Here is a 20,339-nt window from a genome sequence, read left to right as displayed (position 1 = left end):
AGAGACAGGAATTGGTTTGAAATCAGTCACCTTCTCCCTGCTGAGGACATGCTCTTAGCCCGATCGCTTTATCACATACCTAGCTTGGGCATCCTTCCTCTCCTGTGGTCTGTGCTGTCTCCAAAACCATGCAAAGACATCCTCCAGGTGGATGCTGCGGAGAACATGCACCACCAAACCATTCAGGGGAAGGAACTGCTTTCACACCCCAGCCAGCCCAAAGCAGGGCAAAGCTAGATACACAAACAACCCCTGATTGCATCTGAAATGCTCCTTGCTGCACAGCAGCTGCTGCCACAGACTTGAGAAGGATGATGGCAGAAGATGCATGTCTGGATAGATGCTTTGTAACTGCTTGTGCAGCCCGTATCCTGAGCACAACCCATCTCCAAACCACAGAGAAATCGTTGGTTGGCACACAATGCTTGGGAGACCCCCAGGGAGGTAAAATCCCAGGTGGAGACAGGTCCAGACATTGCAGGGCACTCCCAGCACATCCTGTAGGAAGTAAAAACTGAATTCAGCTCTCCAAAAAGCCCTGAAGGCAGGAGAGAGGTAGCAACAGGAGCAGATGGTCTAAATGATCTTTTCAACCTGTTCCATCCTGGGATCTTGCTCTGGATTGGCAGGATGCTGCCAGACGTGCCCAGTGAAGTGGGGAGGGGAGGATGGCATGCACAACCTCATGTAAGCTGCCTGCCAGGCTGTGTGTGCTGACCTCAGTAACCAGAGCAGCTCTGGTGGCTTTATAAACCAGTCCATGCAGTGAGAATAGCAGGCCTATGGCTCCTTCCATGTGCTCTTTTCCCTCCCTGCAAACCCTGCTGACCCCTTGGTCCCCAGGCGCACACTGGTCCTGAACGTCATGCTAAAAGTCTTCAGTCAATCCCAAGATCAGGAGGTTTTCACAGAAAGGTTTTTAGCAGCCTGCAAATCACAAGAGCAGGTTGCTCAGGTACTGTCAGCACCTCCCTTTGCGGGTTTTTTTCTGTCATTCTGGTAGTTTTTTTGCTGTTTGTGTTAGTTTTGTTTTGGGGGGTTTGTTGGGGTTTTTGTTTGTTTGGGGGGTTTTGTTTGTTTTAGTTTGGTTTTTTATTGTGTAGTTGTTCGGGTTTTTTTTCTTCTCTTTGGTGGTCTTTTTCTTTCTTCACTGCCTGTTCTCCCCTGCGGTCCTGTTTTCTCATCTAGGCAGCTTCTCCCCTCTGCTTACTGGCAGGTTCACTCACAAAGAGATTACAGAATGGTTTGGGTTGGAAGGGACATTAAAGCTCATCCAGTTCCAACCCCCTGCCACAAGCAAGGACACCTTCCACTAGACCAGGTTGCTCCAAGCCCCCTCCAGCCTGGCCTTGAACACTGCCAGGGATGGGGCAGCCGCAGCTTCTCTGGGCAACCTGTGCCAGGGCCTCACCACCCTCACAGGGAACAACTTCTTCCTAAGATCTCATCTCAATCTCCCCTCTGTCAGGTTAAAGCCATTCCCCCTTGTCCTGTCCCTACAGGCCCTTGCCAAAAGCCCCTCTCCAGATTTCTTGGCAGCCCCTTTAGGCACTGGAAGCTGCTCTAAGGTCTCCCTGGAGCCTTCTCCAGGCTGAACAAGCCCAGCTCTCTCAGCCTGTCTCCACATGCCTTCAGAGCATCTTCGTGGCCTCCTCTGGACTCACACCAACAGCTCCGTGTCCCCTTATGTTGCAACCACAGAGCTGGATGCAGGACTGCAGGGCAGGGAATCTCACCAGAGTGGGACAGACGGGGAGAATCCCCTCCCTCGACCTGCTGGTCACACTGCTTGTGAAGCAGCCCGGGACATGGTTGGTTTCTGGGCTCAAGCACACACTGCTGGGTCATGGGAAGCTTCTCATCAACACTCCCAAGTCCTTCTCCTCAGGGCTGCTCTCAATCCAGTCTCACCCAGCCCGTATTTGTGCTTGGAATTGCCCCAGCCCAGGTGCAGGACCTTGCACTTGGTCTTGTTGAACTTCATGTACCTTATATTGCTGTATTAGTATGAGGGACTGTAAACTTCCTTGCTGCTTTCCTCTCTTGGCTTTTAGCCAGAATGCATTTATGTTCTGCTTCCTACACAAAGAAGTCATCACGTGTTTTACCTGGGTCTCACCTTACTTTCAGTGCTTTCCCCTATGTATCATCCTTTGGCTGTGTTCAGATCCTTTTTTTCGCCCCCCCCACAGAAGGATTTGAGATCACTCTTTTGCACTGTGGGTCCTATTCATGGGAATTAGCCTATGGACCTGCTATAAACACTAGATGCTAGGGAGATCCGAAGGGATGACGGAGATCTCCGTTATGTCCCTTCTAGATGGGGTCATCAGTAGTTACTGGGTAGTCACCGCCCTTTGGGAGCTCTCCTCACGCTACCCCACTCTTTGAAAATCCTGACAGTTCATGTCAAAACCCTCTTTTCCTTTGTTCTCTCTGAGTTCTTTATCCACTCCCCTTCTTGCACTATAAAAAGTCATCAGGGTCACAGACCACAATCCTTATGTTGACAACTCACTTGTAAACTACTGGGACTTTCACCAGAAACTACACCAATGCTGTGCGCTTCTGAAAGGTACCAAAGGACTTGCCCAGCAGGCTGCAGATGTTGAGGACTTTTAGGAGATGCTGGGTGTAGAAGAGGTGTGCTCATCAAGAATAACTACCTAAGCCAACCCTAGACCAAAATGGCCTAAAATCTTTTTTGATCATGTCAGTCTGCCTCCTTATTTTTGGAAAGCATTCACAGATCAGCTGATTTCTCAGCTGTTGTCTCCCTGGAGTTGTTTGCTTTTTGTTGCAATTTGCTGAATGCTCTGATTCCAACCCAACTACACCAGCTCCTCCTGGCATCTATCCAGGCCTTGGCAGAGTCCCTGGACTTTGGACTGAGCCCACTGTCACTTCTGATCTAAGATCTCTTGCTCTGCCATTGAGTATTAGTGAGTTAAACCCATGCCAGTGTTCAATACGAAGATGACAGTCCTGACAGACAGGTGGATCTAGCAAGTGCTAGATGTGACGTCTTTGGCCATATGTTGTCCTTTGATGCAGCAGATCATTGTCATCTGGATCCCCACCATTCAGAATGACTGCCTCCGCCTACAGAAACATACTGCCAGCACCACTTTCTTCCCTTTGTGCATTAAATTTAGATATTGGCAATCTCTACAATAGCTTCACTGTATTGGACAGGGCAGCATCCTGACATGGAGATGTGGTGTTAATCCTTGTAAAGTCTGTCTTTTCTCCTTTCCGTGGCTTTGGCACTGGACCTTGAAGAGGTGCTGGTTGTACCCCAGCTTTCCACTGCGCACTCTGGGCCAGGGTCTTTGCTGCTGCTTTGGAGGGCAGGTTTCCGGTTGTCTGGTGAGTGGCCCGGTACTGATGAACTGGTGGTCTTGAAACAGTCTCAAGATCTGCAGGAAGTGATAGCTAGAAAGAGAAGGCAATAAGTGTCATATAATCCCAACTGCTTCAAAGGGACTGAAAACATTAGAGCCCACTAAGAACTTCTTTAAATTCTACACATTCTATATACATTTTATATTTATTCTATAAACGTTCTACATATTATATTCCTAAATTATTTCCCCAAATTATATTCCTAAATTAGATTCCCAAATGATACAAGCATAATCTGCATTATTTGCAGTGACATTGCTTTGATATAAGTTTCCCTTAAGGACAAAAGGACCCAATTAGAAATTGCTGATGGTAAAGCCAAATACACTGTAATTGATTCTCCACATCAATTCATATGTTAATGCACAAATTCTCCCCTGTGTGTATGGCTGTGACTGATCCCAGTCTCACTGTTTGAAGTCTTGCAGTGTAAAGGAGGAAGTTTATTATTACACATTATTTAATGAACACTTTACTAAACCTTATAAAAGTTAAGCAAAAAATATTATCAACACAGTGATTGTTTATTCCTTTCAAAAGATCCCAAATATTCAAAAAGAACAGGTTCTGCAGACCAACAGCTTTGGCTTTTTTTTTTTTGACTGTTGCAAATTATTTAGTAAGAATAGTGAACAAACATTAACAAACCCAAACATTTACATAGCAACTCATTAAAAAGCAATGTGGACAGATAGCCTTACGTGAGATTAGTGTCCATAGTAAAATGGTTATGCAGAAAAGACAATGCTGTTCTGCGATTCCTGACTGCCTGTTTCTCCTTCGCATTATTTGAGTTGGCGGCAATGGCACATAGATGGTGCTTGATACCTAATTGATTGGTTATAAATAAGCAATCCTGCGACTGCTGAATATCAATCTAAAGAAAGGCCAGTGAATATCCAACTGCCCAAAGTGGTCCAGGTTCTTGGCAATATTTGTTGTGTGACAGAGATGGTGTGATAAAAGCAGCTGCAGGTTTTTTGTCCTAGTAAGAAACGCACACCACCATAGAAGCGGTAGTAGCTGCAGCACACATCTGACTCTTCTTTGCTTTTCGGAGAATCATAGAACCACATAACTGCAGCGGGATGTCTCACCAGAGTGGAGCAGAGGGGGAAAATCCCCTCCCTCAACCTGCTGGTCACACTGCTGGTGATGCAGCCCAGGACATGGTTGGTTTCTGGGCTGCAAGTGCACACTGCCCGGCCATGTTGGGCTTTTCGGCTCATACGCTGTTGGCTCAGTTTTAGAGCTCACAGGGACAGAGAGGCATAAACTATTAAAGCCAGGCTATACTTTTAAAATTCAGGTAACACATATGAGTTTGAATATGCAAGCATCATATTGAGCTATTTTCAGTTTTAGGAATAGTCCCATGAAGTTCAATGGGGTTTCTTGTGCGAATAAATATAAATCAAAATAAGGTGTGCAGAATATAAATATACACTGGAGAAAACCATGTCTCAGTGCTGAGAGCACTGGATCTTCATGTGAGCTAGATCCACACAGTGCATAAATGTGATTCATACTCAAAACATCAATTCCCTGTCAATATGTCATAGGAAAAATTATTCCAGACTTCAAATGCTTCAATCTTATTACTTTAGGATATAGGCAGGAAGGCAAGAATGACTGATCCTGTCAAAAAGATGGTATTTATCAAGTACTAAAAATAAGTCAGTAATTCAGGAACAGCTGGGAGGGTGGAGCAGGCTCTCGAAGGGAAATATGCAGACAGCCTGAAAGGCAAAACCAGCCGCTAATTGCTGACATGGCAGTCATTTGCAAAGCTGTCAAAAGCATCAGTCAAATTGTACCTTCCTAATAAAGTATCTGCAAATTTTGACATTTGGGCATAAGGCTGCCAATTTTTATGAGAAGCTGCAAAAACTCCTCAGTGGCAGTCCTCGGAGACTTGCACAAAGGACACTGGTGTGGCCACAGTGACGCCTGCAATGGGCCAGAGCTCAGAAATCAAAGCAGGGCAATGCTGCTCCATGTCAGAGTGAACAGGAGGGGTGATGACTTCTGACAAGGGCCTGTAGGGTCAAGGGGGAATGGCTTTAACCTGACAGAGGGGAGATTGAGTTGAGATCTTAGGCAGAAGTTCTTCTCTGTGAGGGTGCTGAGGCCCTGGCACAGGTTGCCCAGAGAAGCTGCGACTGCCCCATCCCTGGCAGTGTTCAAGGCCAGGTTGGATGGGGCTTGGAGCAACCTGGTCTAGTGGAAGGTGTCCCTGCCTGTGTGAAGGGGTTGGAACCAGGTTATCTTTAAGGTCCCTTCCAACCCAAACCATTCTGTTATTCTATGATTCTGCATCCTTAAAATAAGGCATTTCCCTGGATAAAGGTAGAGCAAGTATTCCCTCCCCACTGTAGGGACATGGGGGTCGTATGTACATTCATAAGAAAGAATATGGCCCTTCCTTCAGAGACATACTTAACTTATTGTAATGTACTATTTATTGTAATTTAGCTAATTTACTTTAATTTTTTCTAAATGAAGTGTGAGCCTGGTCACATTGTATGCTACTGTTTCCATGATTACTAATAAACTCCATAACCTCACAAGTTTCCTAGGAGGAGAACTGATTCACCACATGCAAATGTGGAGCCAGTGCATGTAATTCCAGGACTCAGGTCATCACCTTAATTATGTGTTTATTCTATTTTGGTGTGGTGCTGTGCAGGCTCCTGAGCTTGGAGCTCCATATAATAGCCCTTTTCACATCTTCATTGTTGGCTGTAATATACTTCATTCTCACCTACTTTCTGCACTTGGATCATTGATCTATTTAAGAGCTTGCTTTTAATTTGACTTGCTGTTTGCTTGCTTGGGGCACTTGTTCTTTCATCATAGTCTATTCTTCTAAGGTTTTACTAAAAGATTTGAGCATTAAGCCTCTTCATTTGGACTTGATTAAATAAGAGTCTTTTCGTATGTCTTCATTTCAACAAGGTTTCCCAATGCTACTCTAATAATGGAAATTAATTTTGGATTATTCCTAGTGAGTTGTATATATTCTTTCTCTATGCATCAGCCTACCATAACCTAACCTTTATTGTCATGTAGCGCTGTAGTCAGTAATGGCCAGTGTATTAGCGGGCTTATACATCAGAGAATAAGAAACACAGCTCTGCTACTGACATTTGGACAACTCTAACCTCAAACTAAGCCTGTTTTTAATGTAAAGGTCTAGGAAAGAGTGGCACACCGACACAGACTGCCCTGGATTTATAACACAAAGAGAAGCCAGTCCTACCAAGATTGCATAGCACAAACGCATGGAGCTTTGTTCTGGGTTGTCAGCCACCAAGGTGTAACCCCATGGGTTTCAGGATACTCACCCCTGGATTAGGCTGCTGTAACTTCCTAGGAGGGACGCATGGAGGATGGTGACCTGTCAGACCTTGGCAGCAGGTAGTGGCTCTTCCCAGGGCATTTTGTGGGGTGAGAATTATGAAGACAGGCTGAGAGAGCTGGGCTTGTCCAGCCTGGAGAAGAGAAGGCTCCAGGGACACCTTAGAGCAGCTTCCAGTGCCTAAAGGGGCTGCCAAGAAATATGGAGAGGGGCTTTTGGCAAGGGCCTGTAGGGACAGGACAAGGGGGAATGGCTTTAACCTGACAGAGGGGAGATTGAGATGAGATCTTAGGCAGAAGTTCATCTCTGTGAGGGTGGTGAGGCCCTGGCACAGGTTGCCCAGAGAAGCTGTGGCTGCCCCATCCTGGCACTGTTCAAGGCCAGCTTGGACAGGGCTTGGAGCAACCTGGTCTAGTGGAAGGTGTCCCTGCCCATGGCAAGGGTGTTGGAACTGGATGAGCTTGAAGGTCCCTTCCAACCCAAACCATTCTGTGATGATTCTGTGAATTTGGTACCAGCTAACTCTGCGTGCTCTCCCACACATCCGTCTGTGATCATTTTGTGTTAGCTAAGTGCTTTCTGGTGACTATTTGCTACAGGAATAATAATGTCCCTTTTAAACTGTGAGCAGCCAACAGGAGGTGGCACACACATAAACACTCTTCAAACCTCCACTGATGTTGTGCAGTATGATGTGTGGACTTCATGGTGGGAGTCAGACCAGGTGCTTGCGCCTTCCTGAATGAGGGTTGCAGGTTAAGAAACTTTGAAGAATACGTAACTTTCCTAAAATCTGGGGAAAGAAAATCCAGTTCCCTTCTTTTTTGCCCTGAACTAAGATTCTTTCACTTTTGGACTGACAATAAAACAGCTTTCAATTTGAAATCGGAAGCTGTGGTGGAATGAAGCCATGCTCTGATCTAAAGGCTACAGAGGAAGCTATTGGAGAATGGAAATTGTAAGACACAGGCTGAATATTTTCTGTTCTTTAACACTGTCTGAATCTGTTTCCTTGCAAACAGGCTGTATTTGGGTCAGGAGAATGGCTTCCAATCTCGGGAGACAATGCCTCTCTTTTATGTAAACCTTCTTTAGCTCAACTCATATGTGTTCCCTGGCTTTCATCACTTAGGAAACACGCTTCGAGGTCTGCAAAACCCCTGATATGCTTGTGATCATGTCTTTCTTCTGCCTGTTATTTGTTGCTGTATCTACAAAAGCTCAGACCCATGATACTTTCTGGAAGCCTGACTTCCCTAGACTCTTTCATGTGAGGATGCCCTATTTTACTAGCGATGAGCACAATGAATCCTCAGTATTAAGACCTTGGGGCTGCTTGCTCAGGCTCAGTGCAATGAGCAGAGAGTAAATGAGCATCAAACTGCAATGATCAAAAGTTGACAGCAAAGAGAGAAGCTTTGGGAAGAGATGCAAGTCTTCTGAGAGAATTGATCCAGTGCTCTGTAAAACGTGGCAACAGGCTTTTACGACACTGTGCAGTAAGCAAAGTGAGGGAGGAGCAAATAACAAGGTCACTCTCTGCTGGCAGTTGCTATCCTTTTCCCACCGGAGGCAGATGGACTATGTCTAGGCTGCAATGACAGATGGCCCCCGGAGCAGCCAGACATAGGGGAGCTCTGTGTCCTACTCCTGGCCAGGTATCTCACTTAAGGAGCGGCAGCCTAATGACAGCAGAAGCAAAGCTTCACAGTCACTTAAGTAAAAGCTCTGAACTAAACTGTCCCTGGGTGTGTCTGACACTGGGCTCCCGTTGGTGTAGTTGCAAGCTGGTGATACTTACCAGTGATTTTGTCTTCTGGAGCTTATTAGATCTACGACCTGCCCTCATTTTTTTCTCAGCGGCCTGCCGGCTAAGGTCTGGGGTCTCTCCTCCTCCTTTCTTTCTCCTGCAGAGTAGAACAGAACAGTATTAATGAGTGCTATGGAGTTGGTTCCCTGGGGTTGAGAAAAAGAAAATCCCTTACGATACTGCCACCTGAAAAGACATGGTTTAAGACAAATACATTTTATCTTGCACCTGGGGCAGACCAAGAGTGCAAACTCTGGTACCGTGGCTCAGAGGAGGGCAGTAACTTGCTATTTTTGAAGTTAGGATAATTTTCTAGCATTCATTAGCCTGCCATTAGCGTGAGACTTACTGATTTTAGCTAAATCCATGTAATGTGTTACATCAGCTTAGGGAAATTCACAGAAAGGCAAGTTTAGCTAAATGAATTTGAGAAGTTTTGGTCCATGTAACATAAATAAGGCTGGAGGACTGCCCCTCCAACAAGTTACTTATTCATGGTTTTTATAGCCAAATACTTCTTGTATATGTGTATGTGTATGTATTTATAAATTTATATGCATCTAGTACTACAGTCAGTACAATAAACTGGCAGAACAGGAATATTCCAGAGTGAAAATTAAGTACTGGAATATGCTCAGCTGCCATGTTTTTCCTGTATCAGAAGTAAAATCCATCCTGTGAGGAAGTTTGCTAAGAACTCAGGCAGGTTCATAGACACATGTGCTCTGAAGGAGTTCATTCCCTTTCCATATTCAAATTCTGCAATAGACAATTAGGGAATTTAAAGCAGAAACTCTGTGTGATCTCTGGGGGCATCTCCCAGCTCTGTCACCAGCATCTCTGAGCTCCTGGAAGACATGCTAAAAAGCACAGTATGAATAAAAGAATCATGAATATAAAGGGTGAAAACAGACTCTAAAAGCAACATTTATCCTATAAAGAAACAGAGTCACACCACATAATACATATATTCTCATAAGCAGCCAATGCCAGCACGTCTGGTACTCAACTTGTCCAAGACCCAGATCAAGAGCCATAAAGACAAATCAGGTATTATTTCAAATAGGAAATTAAAGCTAACTGCAATCTGTTTATAAACACGCCACTAACAGTCAAGAGAGAAAATCCAGTCCAAAATATTATTATGGGGAATGAACTGGTCATCTTGGTGGAGTTGGCAGTGTTAGGTTTGTGGTTGGTACCAATAATCTTAAAAGGTCTTTTCCAGCCTAAATGATTCCATTGTCTTTAGATACAATGTAGACCTGGTCTTGTGGTTGTAAATTAAGATTTATGAGAAAATTAAGATTTTGGAGAAGAAAAGGCTCTGAGGAGACCCTAGAGCAACTCCCAGTGCCTAAAGGGGCCAACAGGAAAGCTGGAGAGGGGCTTTTGACAAGGGCCTGTAGGTATAGGATGAGGGGGAATGGCTTTAAACTGAAAGAGTGGGAGGTTGAGATGAGATCTTAGGAAGTTCTTCCCTGCGAGGGTGGTGAGGCCCTGGCACAGGTTGCCCGGAGAAGCTGTGGCTGCTCCATCCCTGGCAGTGTTCAAGGCCAGGTTGGACGGGGCTTGGAGCAGCCTGGTCTAGTGGAAGGTGTCCCTGTCTGTGGCAGGGGGTTGGAACTGGATGAGCTTTAAGGTCCCTTCCAACCCAAACCATTCTATGGTTCTGTGGTTCCATGTTTCTATGACATTAACTTCTACTGCCGTATTCTAGTGTCCTTGCTTATGGTGTCAGAGAATCCCTCTGCAGCATATCATCATCATAATCTCACTTCAAGGTCAAGAAGATGTAAGCAGTGTGGATGAGCTTCTCAAAGCTGTAAAGGAAAAGGGCATCAGAGCCAAGAGGAGAATGGCAAGTCTCTTGCTTCCAGTGCTGAGCTGTGTTTCTCACCCCACTTTCTTCCCTTATGGAATGTTGTGAGTTCCCACAAGCCTAATAGGCAAAAAGTACTGGGCTGGCTATTCAGAAACACGAATAAGCAGGAGATAAGCATTAGGATTCGGAAGGACAGTGAAACACCATGCCCTTCTCACGCAAGCAAGTCCCTTTTTGTTAGAAACCGGGCCCAGGCTGCTGAGAGAACAATTACTGAAAGTAATTATTTTCTCATTGGGTAAACACTCCAGTACAATATGCAACTGTTTATAGAGCCAGCCTACGTCCATAAATTATCTAACTGAATTAAGTGTTGGCTTCCAGAAGCCCGAGCTGGCTGGGGAGTGGGGGAGAAGGAGCTTGCATTTTGCCTGAGCTTTTGTCATGAGAAGTAGCAGGGCTCTTTCTTGAGGCACAAGGACACAATCTTGGCAAGGTTCCAGCACTAGGCTAGAATCGGAATTCATTATTCATGATAAAGTGGGAGGCAAATCTTTTGATTTATTGGCAACAAGCAGCACAAACACCAGATGCCTTCCAGCAGAACTGTACATGCTTGGACTGAAAGAGTTGCTCCTCCTGGTCTTTTAAGGCAGAGCAGAGTCCCAGGGAAAATTTGCTAACTTAATTCCATGCTCTAGATAAAAATCTTTCACTTCACCTTTTCAATATTGCTGTGTGCCCAAAGAGACAAATCCATCCCTGCTGTTCTCTGCTTTGTTTCTCTATAAACAAAAGCTATCTGGACAATTCAGGTAGAAAACAAAGCAGTCCTACCAGAAATCATCCATATGATAAATTGCACATGTACGTGCAGCAACACCAAAAGTCACAGCTATAATTCTACTGAAGGGTTTTGATAACCCCTTCCAGGCAATTTGTAATTCAACCGCTGTCTATATCTCTTCTCTATCACCTCACCACTCCCTAGACTACACATCTGATCATTGCTTTTCTTAATTTCATTGCTCAGTGACTCTGAAGCTTTTCCCACAGGATCCTATCTAAACCAAATAACCTCTCAGAGAACATATTTGGGGATCTCTGTCCCACCTCCTTTGTGCCACAGTGATGTTTGTCACTGAGGCTCTTGTGTGCCGTTCAGTTTTTATAATACAAGCTTATGCCTTTCTGAGCAAGCAGCAAAAAAAAAAATCCATCAGAAAAAATCCAAACAAATCAAGTCTCAATTGTAGTCCAGATTTCAAATTAACACCATTCTGCCATTTTGGGGCACTACCTAGCTGTGGCACAGTGTTATAGTTCTTCTCCCCTGTGATGTGAAGCACCAGCTCTGTCCAAGCCAAACCCTTGCCCAATTGCTCTACAGAAATAAATTATTTGTTTTTCAAAGGTAAATACCTTTGAAATTATATAATTATAGTCTTATAGCCTGAAGTATATGTTTTGTGTTAGCTCTTTCAGGACTCCCTGTGTCTCTGCTCCCTGTAGAATTGGGAATTGACTGTAGCTTTTTACACTCTCCATGTTTCACTTTATTTTGGCTAAGCAAGGATAAGTTCTCTACTATGAATTCACAGCAGCGTAGTTTTGGTACTGTGGAAGGGAGCATGTAGCTAATGACTCCTCTCAAAAGGCCATTAAAGAAACAGATGACAACTCTGCCATTTAAATTACAATATTTCAGCTATAGCATGGGCACCCTGTTAGGATGAACACAGAATTATGGAATGGTTTGGGTTGTAAGGGACTTTAAAGTTCATCTAGTTCCAATCCCCTGCCACAGGCAGGGACACCTTCTACTAGGTTCCTCAAAGCCCCATCCAGCCTGGCCTGGTAAGAACAGGAGTGTTCTCACCTCTCTTTGGACCAAAAAGCAAATATAGAGTGAGGTCCAGCTCAGAGGAGATTTTACCAGGCCCAAGAGCTAGGAAAAACTTTATTTTTTCTCTTACCTCTTAAATTCTACAAAATTTAACTTGGCATTGGGCAGATTAGCTTTGATTCAAAGAGTAGCCAGTGACTAGCCTCACACATTGCTTTGATGATGGCATCAGGTATTCCTTTGATGTAATCTTGTTTGTTCACAAAGAAATTTTTGACAAGTGTGGTTTTCCTCAGCAGAGCAGAACTTTAATGGGAAGGATGGTTTGTTGGCTCACAGCGTTCCAGCCAACCTGCAGGCCCACAAGTGCTCTTTCTAGTCCTTCTTTCTCAGCCACCACTTTGCCTTTCTGCTGCTTTTCTGCAAGTTCTGCTGCATCTTTTCACACATGCTCATCACCTCAAGAATAGACTCACTGCTCTCTATATACATTCAGACTGCAGCAAAACCTGTTTCCTCTGCTGGAGTCCCTTTGCAAAACCCTGTATTTTGGGACATCACTCCTATTGTTTTAGGAATCTCATTTTACATAGATTTCATTACTTATGACATTCATATTACAAGAAGAGTGGTTGTTATGCCCTTGAGCTCCAAGAATTCATCTAAACTGAAGAATAACTATACCTAACACAGCCTGGAGGGGAAGAGATTTTTATCTTGGTTCTCTGTTCTACTTTACAACCCTGTGCACTGGTCAGGCTAGGTCTGCCTGAGCCTGTAGGCTGCAGCGAGGTAGATCATCTTGCATAGCATTCATATGAGACTCCTAGCTCAACTAAGACACAATTGGCTGAGCATGGCCTTCATCAGCCATCCAAGTCAATGCTTGGCACCCCTGAGGGACACTCTGACCACTTTGCCATTGTGCTGCCATTGATAGGCAACCTACACCTGCCCAAGACATGCATTAGCTGCCGCTTCCACCTCCACCAAAAGCCTGCACTTGAGGAACATTCAAGCATGAAAAGGGGTGTCTCACTGCTCCTGCTGTAGATAGGAGACGTGAAGTGCTGAAGACCTAATCCCTTGGTAGCTGTCTAGAAGCAAAGGATGGAGGATACCATATAGAGCCTTAGTGGGAGGACTAAGTGTTCAAGGCCAGGTTGGACGGGGCTTTGAGCAACCTGCTGTAGTGGAAGGTATCCCTGCCTGTGACAGGGGGTTGGAGCTGCATAAGCTTTAAGGTCCCTTCCAACCCAAACCATTCTGTGATTCTGTGATTCTATGACTTCTAGGAAGGAGCTGCAGAGGGGACTCTGTTAGCAATGTGTCCACAGAAAAGAAGCATCAGAATATCATTATGTGAGTGGGAAGGTGGGTCAGCACCTGAAACGGCACACCTGTGTTGCTGAATAACCGTTACAGATGAGACTACACACTAGTAATTACTTTCAGCTTAAGTGATAGTAAAGAGAGATCCTTGATAAACAAGCAAATCTCACAGAATTCATTTCTCTCCCTGCAATAATCCTCTGTAATTATGAATAAATGCTAGACTTGCTAGAATACTTGGCATTAAAATATTCTCCACTGCACAAATGGATAGAGGCTCAAATCTCACTTAGGAGAAGAAAACAGTGTGCTTACTGTATCATTAGCAACTCAAAATCATTTGCATCTGGTTGACAGCTGTGTCTACAGCTCAATGCTGGAACAATCAACTTTTAAACTCTTCAAACAAGGCTTGTCCCTCTTTTGACACTGAGTCACAGCTAGCACAAGGGAACCCTAAACCTCAGAGAAACCTTTGGGAGCTGCTACCTAGAAACATTTAGTACAACTGAAAAATAGTATCAGGTTTATGATTCTATGACATCCATTTGCAGCAAGAGACATTTTGTTAAACTATTTCTTTAAAAGCCTCAAAGAAATCTACATAAAGTGGTGCTAGAGTTTGGAAACATACTACAGAAAGAGGGTGAGGTGGAAACTGGAAAGCTCTTTGAAGTAGTGCAGTATCCTAGGACTAGGGGACGCGGATTAAAAAATGATTCATAAAAGGTTTTTGCTCAGACACTGGGAACTGTGTGGAACACCCCGGAGGAGTGGTGGGTCCAGCAAAGTTAATCACATTGAGAAAGAGACTACGTAAGTGCACAACTGCTTAGCCAAGTAATCACTCAGCTGGGATAATGCATGGGTTGATTGTTCCTGTGCACAGGGCTAATCTTAGGTCTATCAGTTATTTACTGAAAGTGCAATCTGGATACTTTCATTGTGGCTCAGTGGGTTCCCAAGGTTTTTGTTGGCACAGTGAAGAGGAATCTCCTCCTCTCTTCACATGCGGTTGGGTGAGAGGCTGTGCAGTCCTTTTCACAGGGACCCACACAGGAGCTAGGCACTTACCACACTAATCCATTACTTGTTCACCAGGCTCGGACTAATGACAGTCTGACCAGTTTCACAAGTTATGGCATATCAGCTGAATTGAGGTTAACTGCTGTGAGCCCATGAAAAACGAGAGGTGGTATGAACAGAGACTTAACCAAGAAATGGGCCAAACACTGCCCATAGGTGACTACTGCTGCCTCCTTGCTATTGCTTCTACTGATGTTTGTTAATGCACAGAAATTTGACCACAGATCAAAGATTCTGAAAACATCTGATGGCGGATGTGTTGAAGGAAAATATGGGGCAGTCCTAACAGAAGTCAATGTGCAAAACTATACTTCATGGTGGAAATGCCTTTCTTTTGCCAGTTGCTGGCCAGTTAATCCTGAGAGCCCAAAATCAGATAGATCTAGGCACTCTATCCCTGGAAGCGTAGATGCAAATATATTCATTACTTAAATGTTTTATAGGATATTCATACTTTTATACTTGCACCCGCATTCAGTCATCTATATCTCTTTTCAGATCAAAGATCCTTGAAGTGCTAAAATTATATTTCATCACAATTAATTCTTCCTTTCTGTGCAAAAGTGACAGATTCCTCTCAACCTTGCAGCTGTATTTAAAAGCTCTTGAACAAACTCTTGACCAGATTCTTCCCATTACAGCTGTGTAACATCCCCAAGACTTACAGCCTATTTTACAGGCAGCCACTAATCTGTTCTGCGCTAAAAGGACAAAAAGTAGTGCTGCTGTAACTACAACTGGACCCAGATCGATCCAAGAAAAACCAGAAGAGCAACAAAGTGGGTTTGCCACCATGTTGCTGAACTATAAGGCTTCAGGCAGCTTGAAGCACAGGCAAATTGAGCTTGCAAAATACACAGACATACCTTATGTTGCAGAAAAAGCAAAAGGTAAGCAAAAGAAAAGCTTACGCCTGCCTGGCCTGCTCAATGGGATCGTAGTTGTTGAGGTAGTTGAATCGGATGGTATCTCTAGGATGCCTGTCTGATGAACGCCATGGTGGGAGCTCTTTTTTTTCTTTTTTGGTCCTCTTTCCTGGCACAAAAAGTTTTGCCTCTGGGATGTTGCTTCTTATCGGCTGCACATCAGTAACTACAAACTCATCCTTTGAAGGAGTCTGATAAGAGAGTTTAAAAGAGAAAATAAATTTTAGCCTATAAAGAAAATGAGATTTATTTTGCCAAACTTTAGGCTTCTGAGAATTGGGTATTAACTCAAAATTAGTCTCTCCAGGTTCCATTATGGTCAATGGACAGAAATAGGCACCTTGAGAGTGCGTGTCATCACCCATGTCCCATAATCTATATTAAAGTGACCTGAGCTGCTTTTGAGACGCATTGGCTTCTATTGGCTACAGAGAAAGCCTGCAGGGGAGTTTGCTTAAAATTAGAGGGCTGAGTTTGGAATTCAGGACAGAAGAATCTCCCCTCACAGCCCTGCAAAGTAGACATGGCATCAGTGAATCTCAGGAGAAAGCAATGGCTACTGAGTAATGTTCCATCTCCCCAGAATGTCCCTGCCACCTTTGAAGAGGAGAGAAAGAGACAACACCCTTGCTGCAACAGGCATAAAGGGTGCTTTTTTTCCTTTCCACCAGGTAAACTGACTCTGAAATGTCAGCAGGGGTGCTGCTGGGTACCCCATCTCTGCTTAATCAAGTTGAGGCAAGGTATCATTTGCTGTTTAAAGTGGAGAAAAAGAGAGGGGAATAGCCTTGAGTGCTGGAGAGAAAAATATACAGGACTACTCCAGAACATCCTGAAAGCACAGGAGGTTGACCTTGGTGGTTGCTTCTCCTAACTAGTGAGATTTTCACTTCCCCCACGTACCAGGGATGGATGATGGGAAAGCAGAGCACATGGCAACACAAGAGTTTGCATTCTAATTTAAAATGATGACTCTTCTATTTTACAAATGGAAGTTACAGACAGATAAAGAGGCAAAGGCATGAGGAACCTAACCAACCCAAATTTCCCACTTGCCCCAAATATCTGTAGCAGTGGTAGGTACGTACCTTTGGTCTTGTGACATGCAGCTCTTTCACCATCTCAATGTAATGTTTCTTCCAGATTCCTTGCTCAAATGGGGTTGGGGAGAAGTTGATGTACCAGCCAAAACGCAGGCATTTCTTCATCCAGAGCTGATCTAGTTCAGACAGGTACTTCCAGTACCAGCTCACCTGTGAATGCCTGGTAAGTTGGAAATCCTGGGGTCTCAAGCATCCAAAATGGCAGCTAGAGACTTCTGTGCTGTGGATGTAATTCTCCTACATCCTTAAACTAGTACAGTTCTTCAGCATTGTTTATGTCCCATTTAAACCTTCCATTAAACTTTTTAAACCATTTGAGGCCTTTATGACACGCTCGGTGCCTGTTAGCTGATCTCCAGCACAGGGTGGAATAGTCCAGAAATGATGGGCCAAGAGGAAAGATTTCAATTTGTTTGGGGCAAATTCCTGCACTTCTACTCAATGAGAATACAGTAGATGGAATAAACCCTTTGTTTCCACTGATAAAGCTTGTTCCAGCTTAAGGACATGTCATCTAATGGCACTTCCATGCTTATAATAGCAGCTGCCCAATGATATGACACAAGTAACAATGGAAAGACCTTTCTTTCTAAGTAAGCAATTTCCTAACCTGTCATCTCCCTGACTGTGAATGAATAGCGTGATTTGCAGCCACATAAAACATGAAATGCTGGAGAAAGATAGTACAGCAAGCTTTAAACAAGCTGAGATTTTGATATATTCATAGTTCTATAAGAAGTGCTATGTTAGGGCAGTAATGGTGTCACCAATATCTGAACTTGTTCATTCAGAACTACTTTGGGCATCACCTCATAGCACTTTGTCTCATGCAGATATATTTTTTGAGTTTTAGCCACTTTGCACAAAAGACTGAACCCCTAGGCACTGTGCTCAAAAGCACATCTGTAACTTCTCTGCTTCTCCACATCCAACATTTTACCGTCAAGGATTTTAAAGGATCTGGTTTTCTTAAAGCATCATGTCCAGTTCTTTGCAACTAGCACAAAGCCAATATTTTTCAAAACAATTAATGATTTTGCACACACAGTGCAAGGTACTTTAAAAGAACATGATTTTCAGAAAGTACCAGGCTTCTTCTTTGGGAAGAATCAGTCTTGTAAAGTGCCACATTTTAAATGCCTTAAAGCTGAGCATCTAAAATTACTCTTCATTTCTGCAAACCTTGGCCAATCCAGCTTAATTTAGGATCTGTGGAAGTGTTGGATTCGGTCTCACACAAGCATCACTAAGAATTTGGCACCAGGCTGCCGAGTCAGAAGACATTCTTGCGTCACGAACAGCACTGGTATGTCGTTGCTGACAACTAGTGCTATTTCTTTACTTTAATCTCGCTTGGCTTGACTTTCTAAACCTTAGGTACGTGCTGGGTTTTTTACCTGTGCACATCGACAAAGGCTCCGTGGATCCAGGAAGGAAAAGATGTATAAAGACAGGACTCTAGGAAGCCTTGTGGTAAAATCTAGAGCCTCAGTGGGGACTCGATTCTGTAGCTGCTTGGCACAAAATTTCTGTTGTGATAGGGAGCAGCGTTCCAACAGGTCCACCAGGATCCTCCGCCTCTGACCATCTGTCCACTTGTCAAACTGAAAAAAGGAGTTTCAGGTTCTGAGAAACCAGAGATTCAGCTTCTTAAAATAAAGCTCACATTTAAGGCAAGAGAAGCTGCATAAGCAGCAGCTCCTGGTGACTCATTCGAGAGCAAAGCACGTAGGTACTGGGAACAAATGCAGAGGCTACATTAAAAGAAACTCTGAAGCCATGTAACATATATTTATAATCCTCAAAGGATCCAGGATGGCCTAGTCCAGGTCACACTCATGCTCACAAGACTCTTTGCTCCTGGGACCAGCTCTGAGACTTGGTTTTAGTCATGGAAAGGAGGAGACTCAGATGTGTATTTACAGGATCGGGTCCCAAATTGCAATGAGTTCAGTCCTGATTCCTCATCTATCCTGGCACTTCTATGGCTCCCACTACTGCAATATTTGAGTGCCTCACAATATTTAAAGTATTTATTCTCACAATCCCACTGCATAAGGGAGAAATTCCTACTGCAGAGGAGCAGAGAAAAGAGAAACAGAATCAGCTGCCCATGTCTCACAGGGAAAATCTGAGGCATAGATCCAGCAGCGTAGTAACAAAGATTCTTCACAGCATTTCCATGCTTATGGCGGGTATCTAAAAAGGAGGATTAAAACAGTTGCGGGAAGAAATGAGCCTCAGATAACCACACAAGCATGTATCACTTTGCTACAATGGCAACAACAATGCTGTGTTGAGCAGAGCGGGCCGAGCTGTGTAAACAGGGTGGGAGCAATGGTGGCAGTAGCTGGTGTTTAGCTTGTGTTGATAGCAGAGGATGGAAAGGGCCCTGTCAGCAGGAATCTCCTGGGAGGAGACTGACCTCATCACCACAATCTGTGCAATCTGCCTCAAAAACCTGCAAGAGCAGTCCTGGCTGCGAGGGCAGTGCAAAGTGCCGCGAGGGAGAAATTGTCAGAGGACCACAGTGGCACAGGCAGGATCAGCTGGAATCCCCAGTGGGAACTGCAGGCAGCAGAACCACAACATGGTTGAAGATGGCTTTCCAGAGGTGAAATATAGATTCCAGACAAGTCCCGCTTCATCCTCCTTTCTAGCACACCAAGAGCAGTCTCGACCCCAAGTCACCTCCTTTTCAAAGGGAAATTTGAACCGGTTGGGGAATTCCCCTGGCTGGGGAATTCTACTTTTCCCTGTTTGTTTCTTTCTCACGTGTTGGCCATCCCCAAAACACACACCCTGCTTTCATAGGACTGTTTCCTGAAGCCAGCTATGGAAAGCTGGCAACTTGCTCTCCACAGGTTAAATCACACTGCTTTAATTTCTGCATTTATCCCCAGGGGCATTTGAAATCCTTAGTTAAATGGGACCTCCAAAAATTAAAAGTAATAAGAAAAATCATGCAGTTCTTATATATACTTTTTATTATTATGGGCAAATGATTGAATGTCCAATGTCCCTGCCCTTCCCTTTCAGAATAAAACAGACTAGAAATTCAGCTTTTTTCTTTCTCTCTGCTCTCCTTCCTCAAATCTATGGTCAAGTGCAGGACTGGCAGAATATCACTTCAAACATACTGTGCAGACAAAAAGTAATTGAGAAGTAATTTCTTTCCAGATCATATTAAAGAACCCTTTATTTCTTTCTTTCTTGCTCTCTGGATGTATTTAATTCCCGTACTGGAGAATGAAGTCTAAGAAGTAAGTAGCTCTTCTTCTTCTTGCTAACACCTCTGCAAGACCTCTAACAAAGTCAGCATGAAGAAAGTGTGGAATTGGCATTCCGGTGATCCCAGAGGGGTGAAATGCCAAATAGAAAAAAGCTTCCAAATGTCCGTGCCTTTCCAGACACAGTCAGACAGTAAATTAAGGAATACACCCTCTTCCTCCCATCCCTTTTTGCATATAAATTTCACCTCTAATGACATTTAGCAGAGTACTAAGGAAAAACTGAAGCTGGACCTTTGGGTTTGGGGCTTGGAAATATGTTCCCTGAGAATAAAATCAGACAAAGGTGTACCAGAGGAGGATACAGGCGGTTCTGCCTGTCCCCTTCTGACCCTCAGATTGACATAAAAGGCTT

General features: G+C 44.1%; 1 protein-coding gene across 1 annotated transcript in view; it reads right to left on the bottom strand.

The window, feature by feature from the left end:
* Positions 1 to 3,168: 3,168 nt before the first annotated feature.
* Positions 3,169 to 20,339, bottom strand: part of FBXO16 (F-box protein 16) — a gene marked incomplete at both ends in the record, with an annotated part of 29,611 nt that continues 12,440 nt past the window's right edge. The window contains 5 exons of the mRNA XM_080615956.1: positions 3,169 to 3,435; positions 8,568 to 8,673; positions 15,577 to 15,782; positions 16,680 to 16,844; positions 18,092 to 18,298. Coding sequence (XP_080472082.1) covers positions 3,169 to 3,435; positions 8,568 to 8,673; positions 15,577 to 15,782; positions 16,680 to 16,844; positions 18,092 to 18,298 — 951 coding nt within the window. The remainder of the gene's footprint in view (positions 3,436 to 8,567; positions 8,674 to 15,576; positions 15,783 to 16,679; positions 16,845 to 18,091; positions 18,299 to 20,339) is intronic.

This window comes from Psittacula echo (assembly GCF_963264785.1).
Source record: "Psittacula echo genome assembly, chromosome: 4".
Lineage (NCBI taxonomy): Eukaryota > Metazoa > Chordata > Aves > Psittaciformes > Psittacidae > Psittacula > Psittacula echo.
The sequence above is the reverse complement of the archived record's forward strand: the minus strand, read 5'-3'. Positions and strand labels throughout refer to the sequence as shown.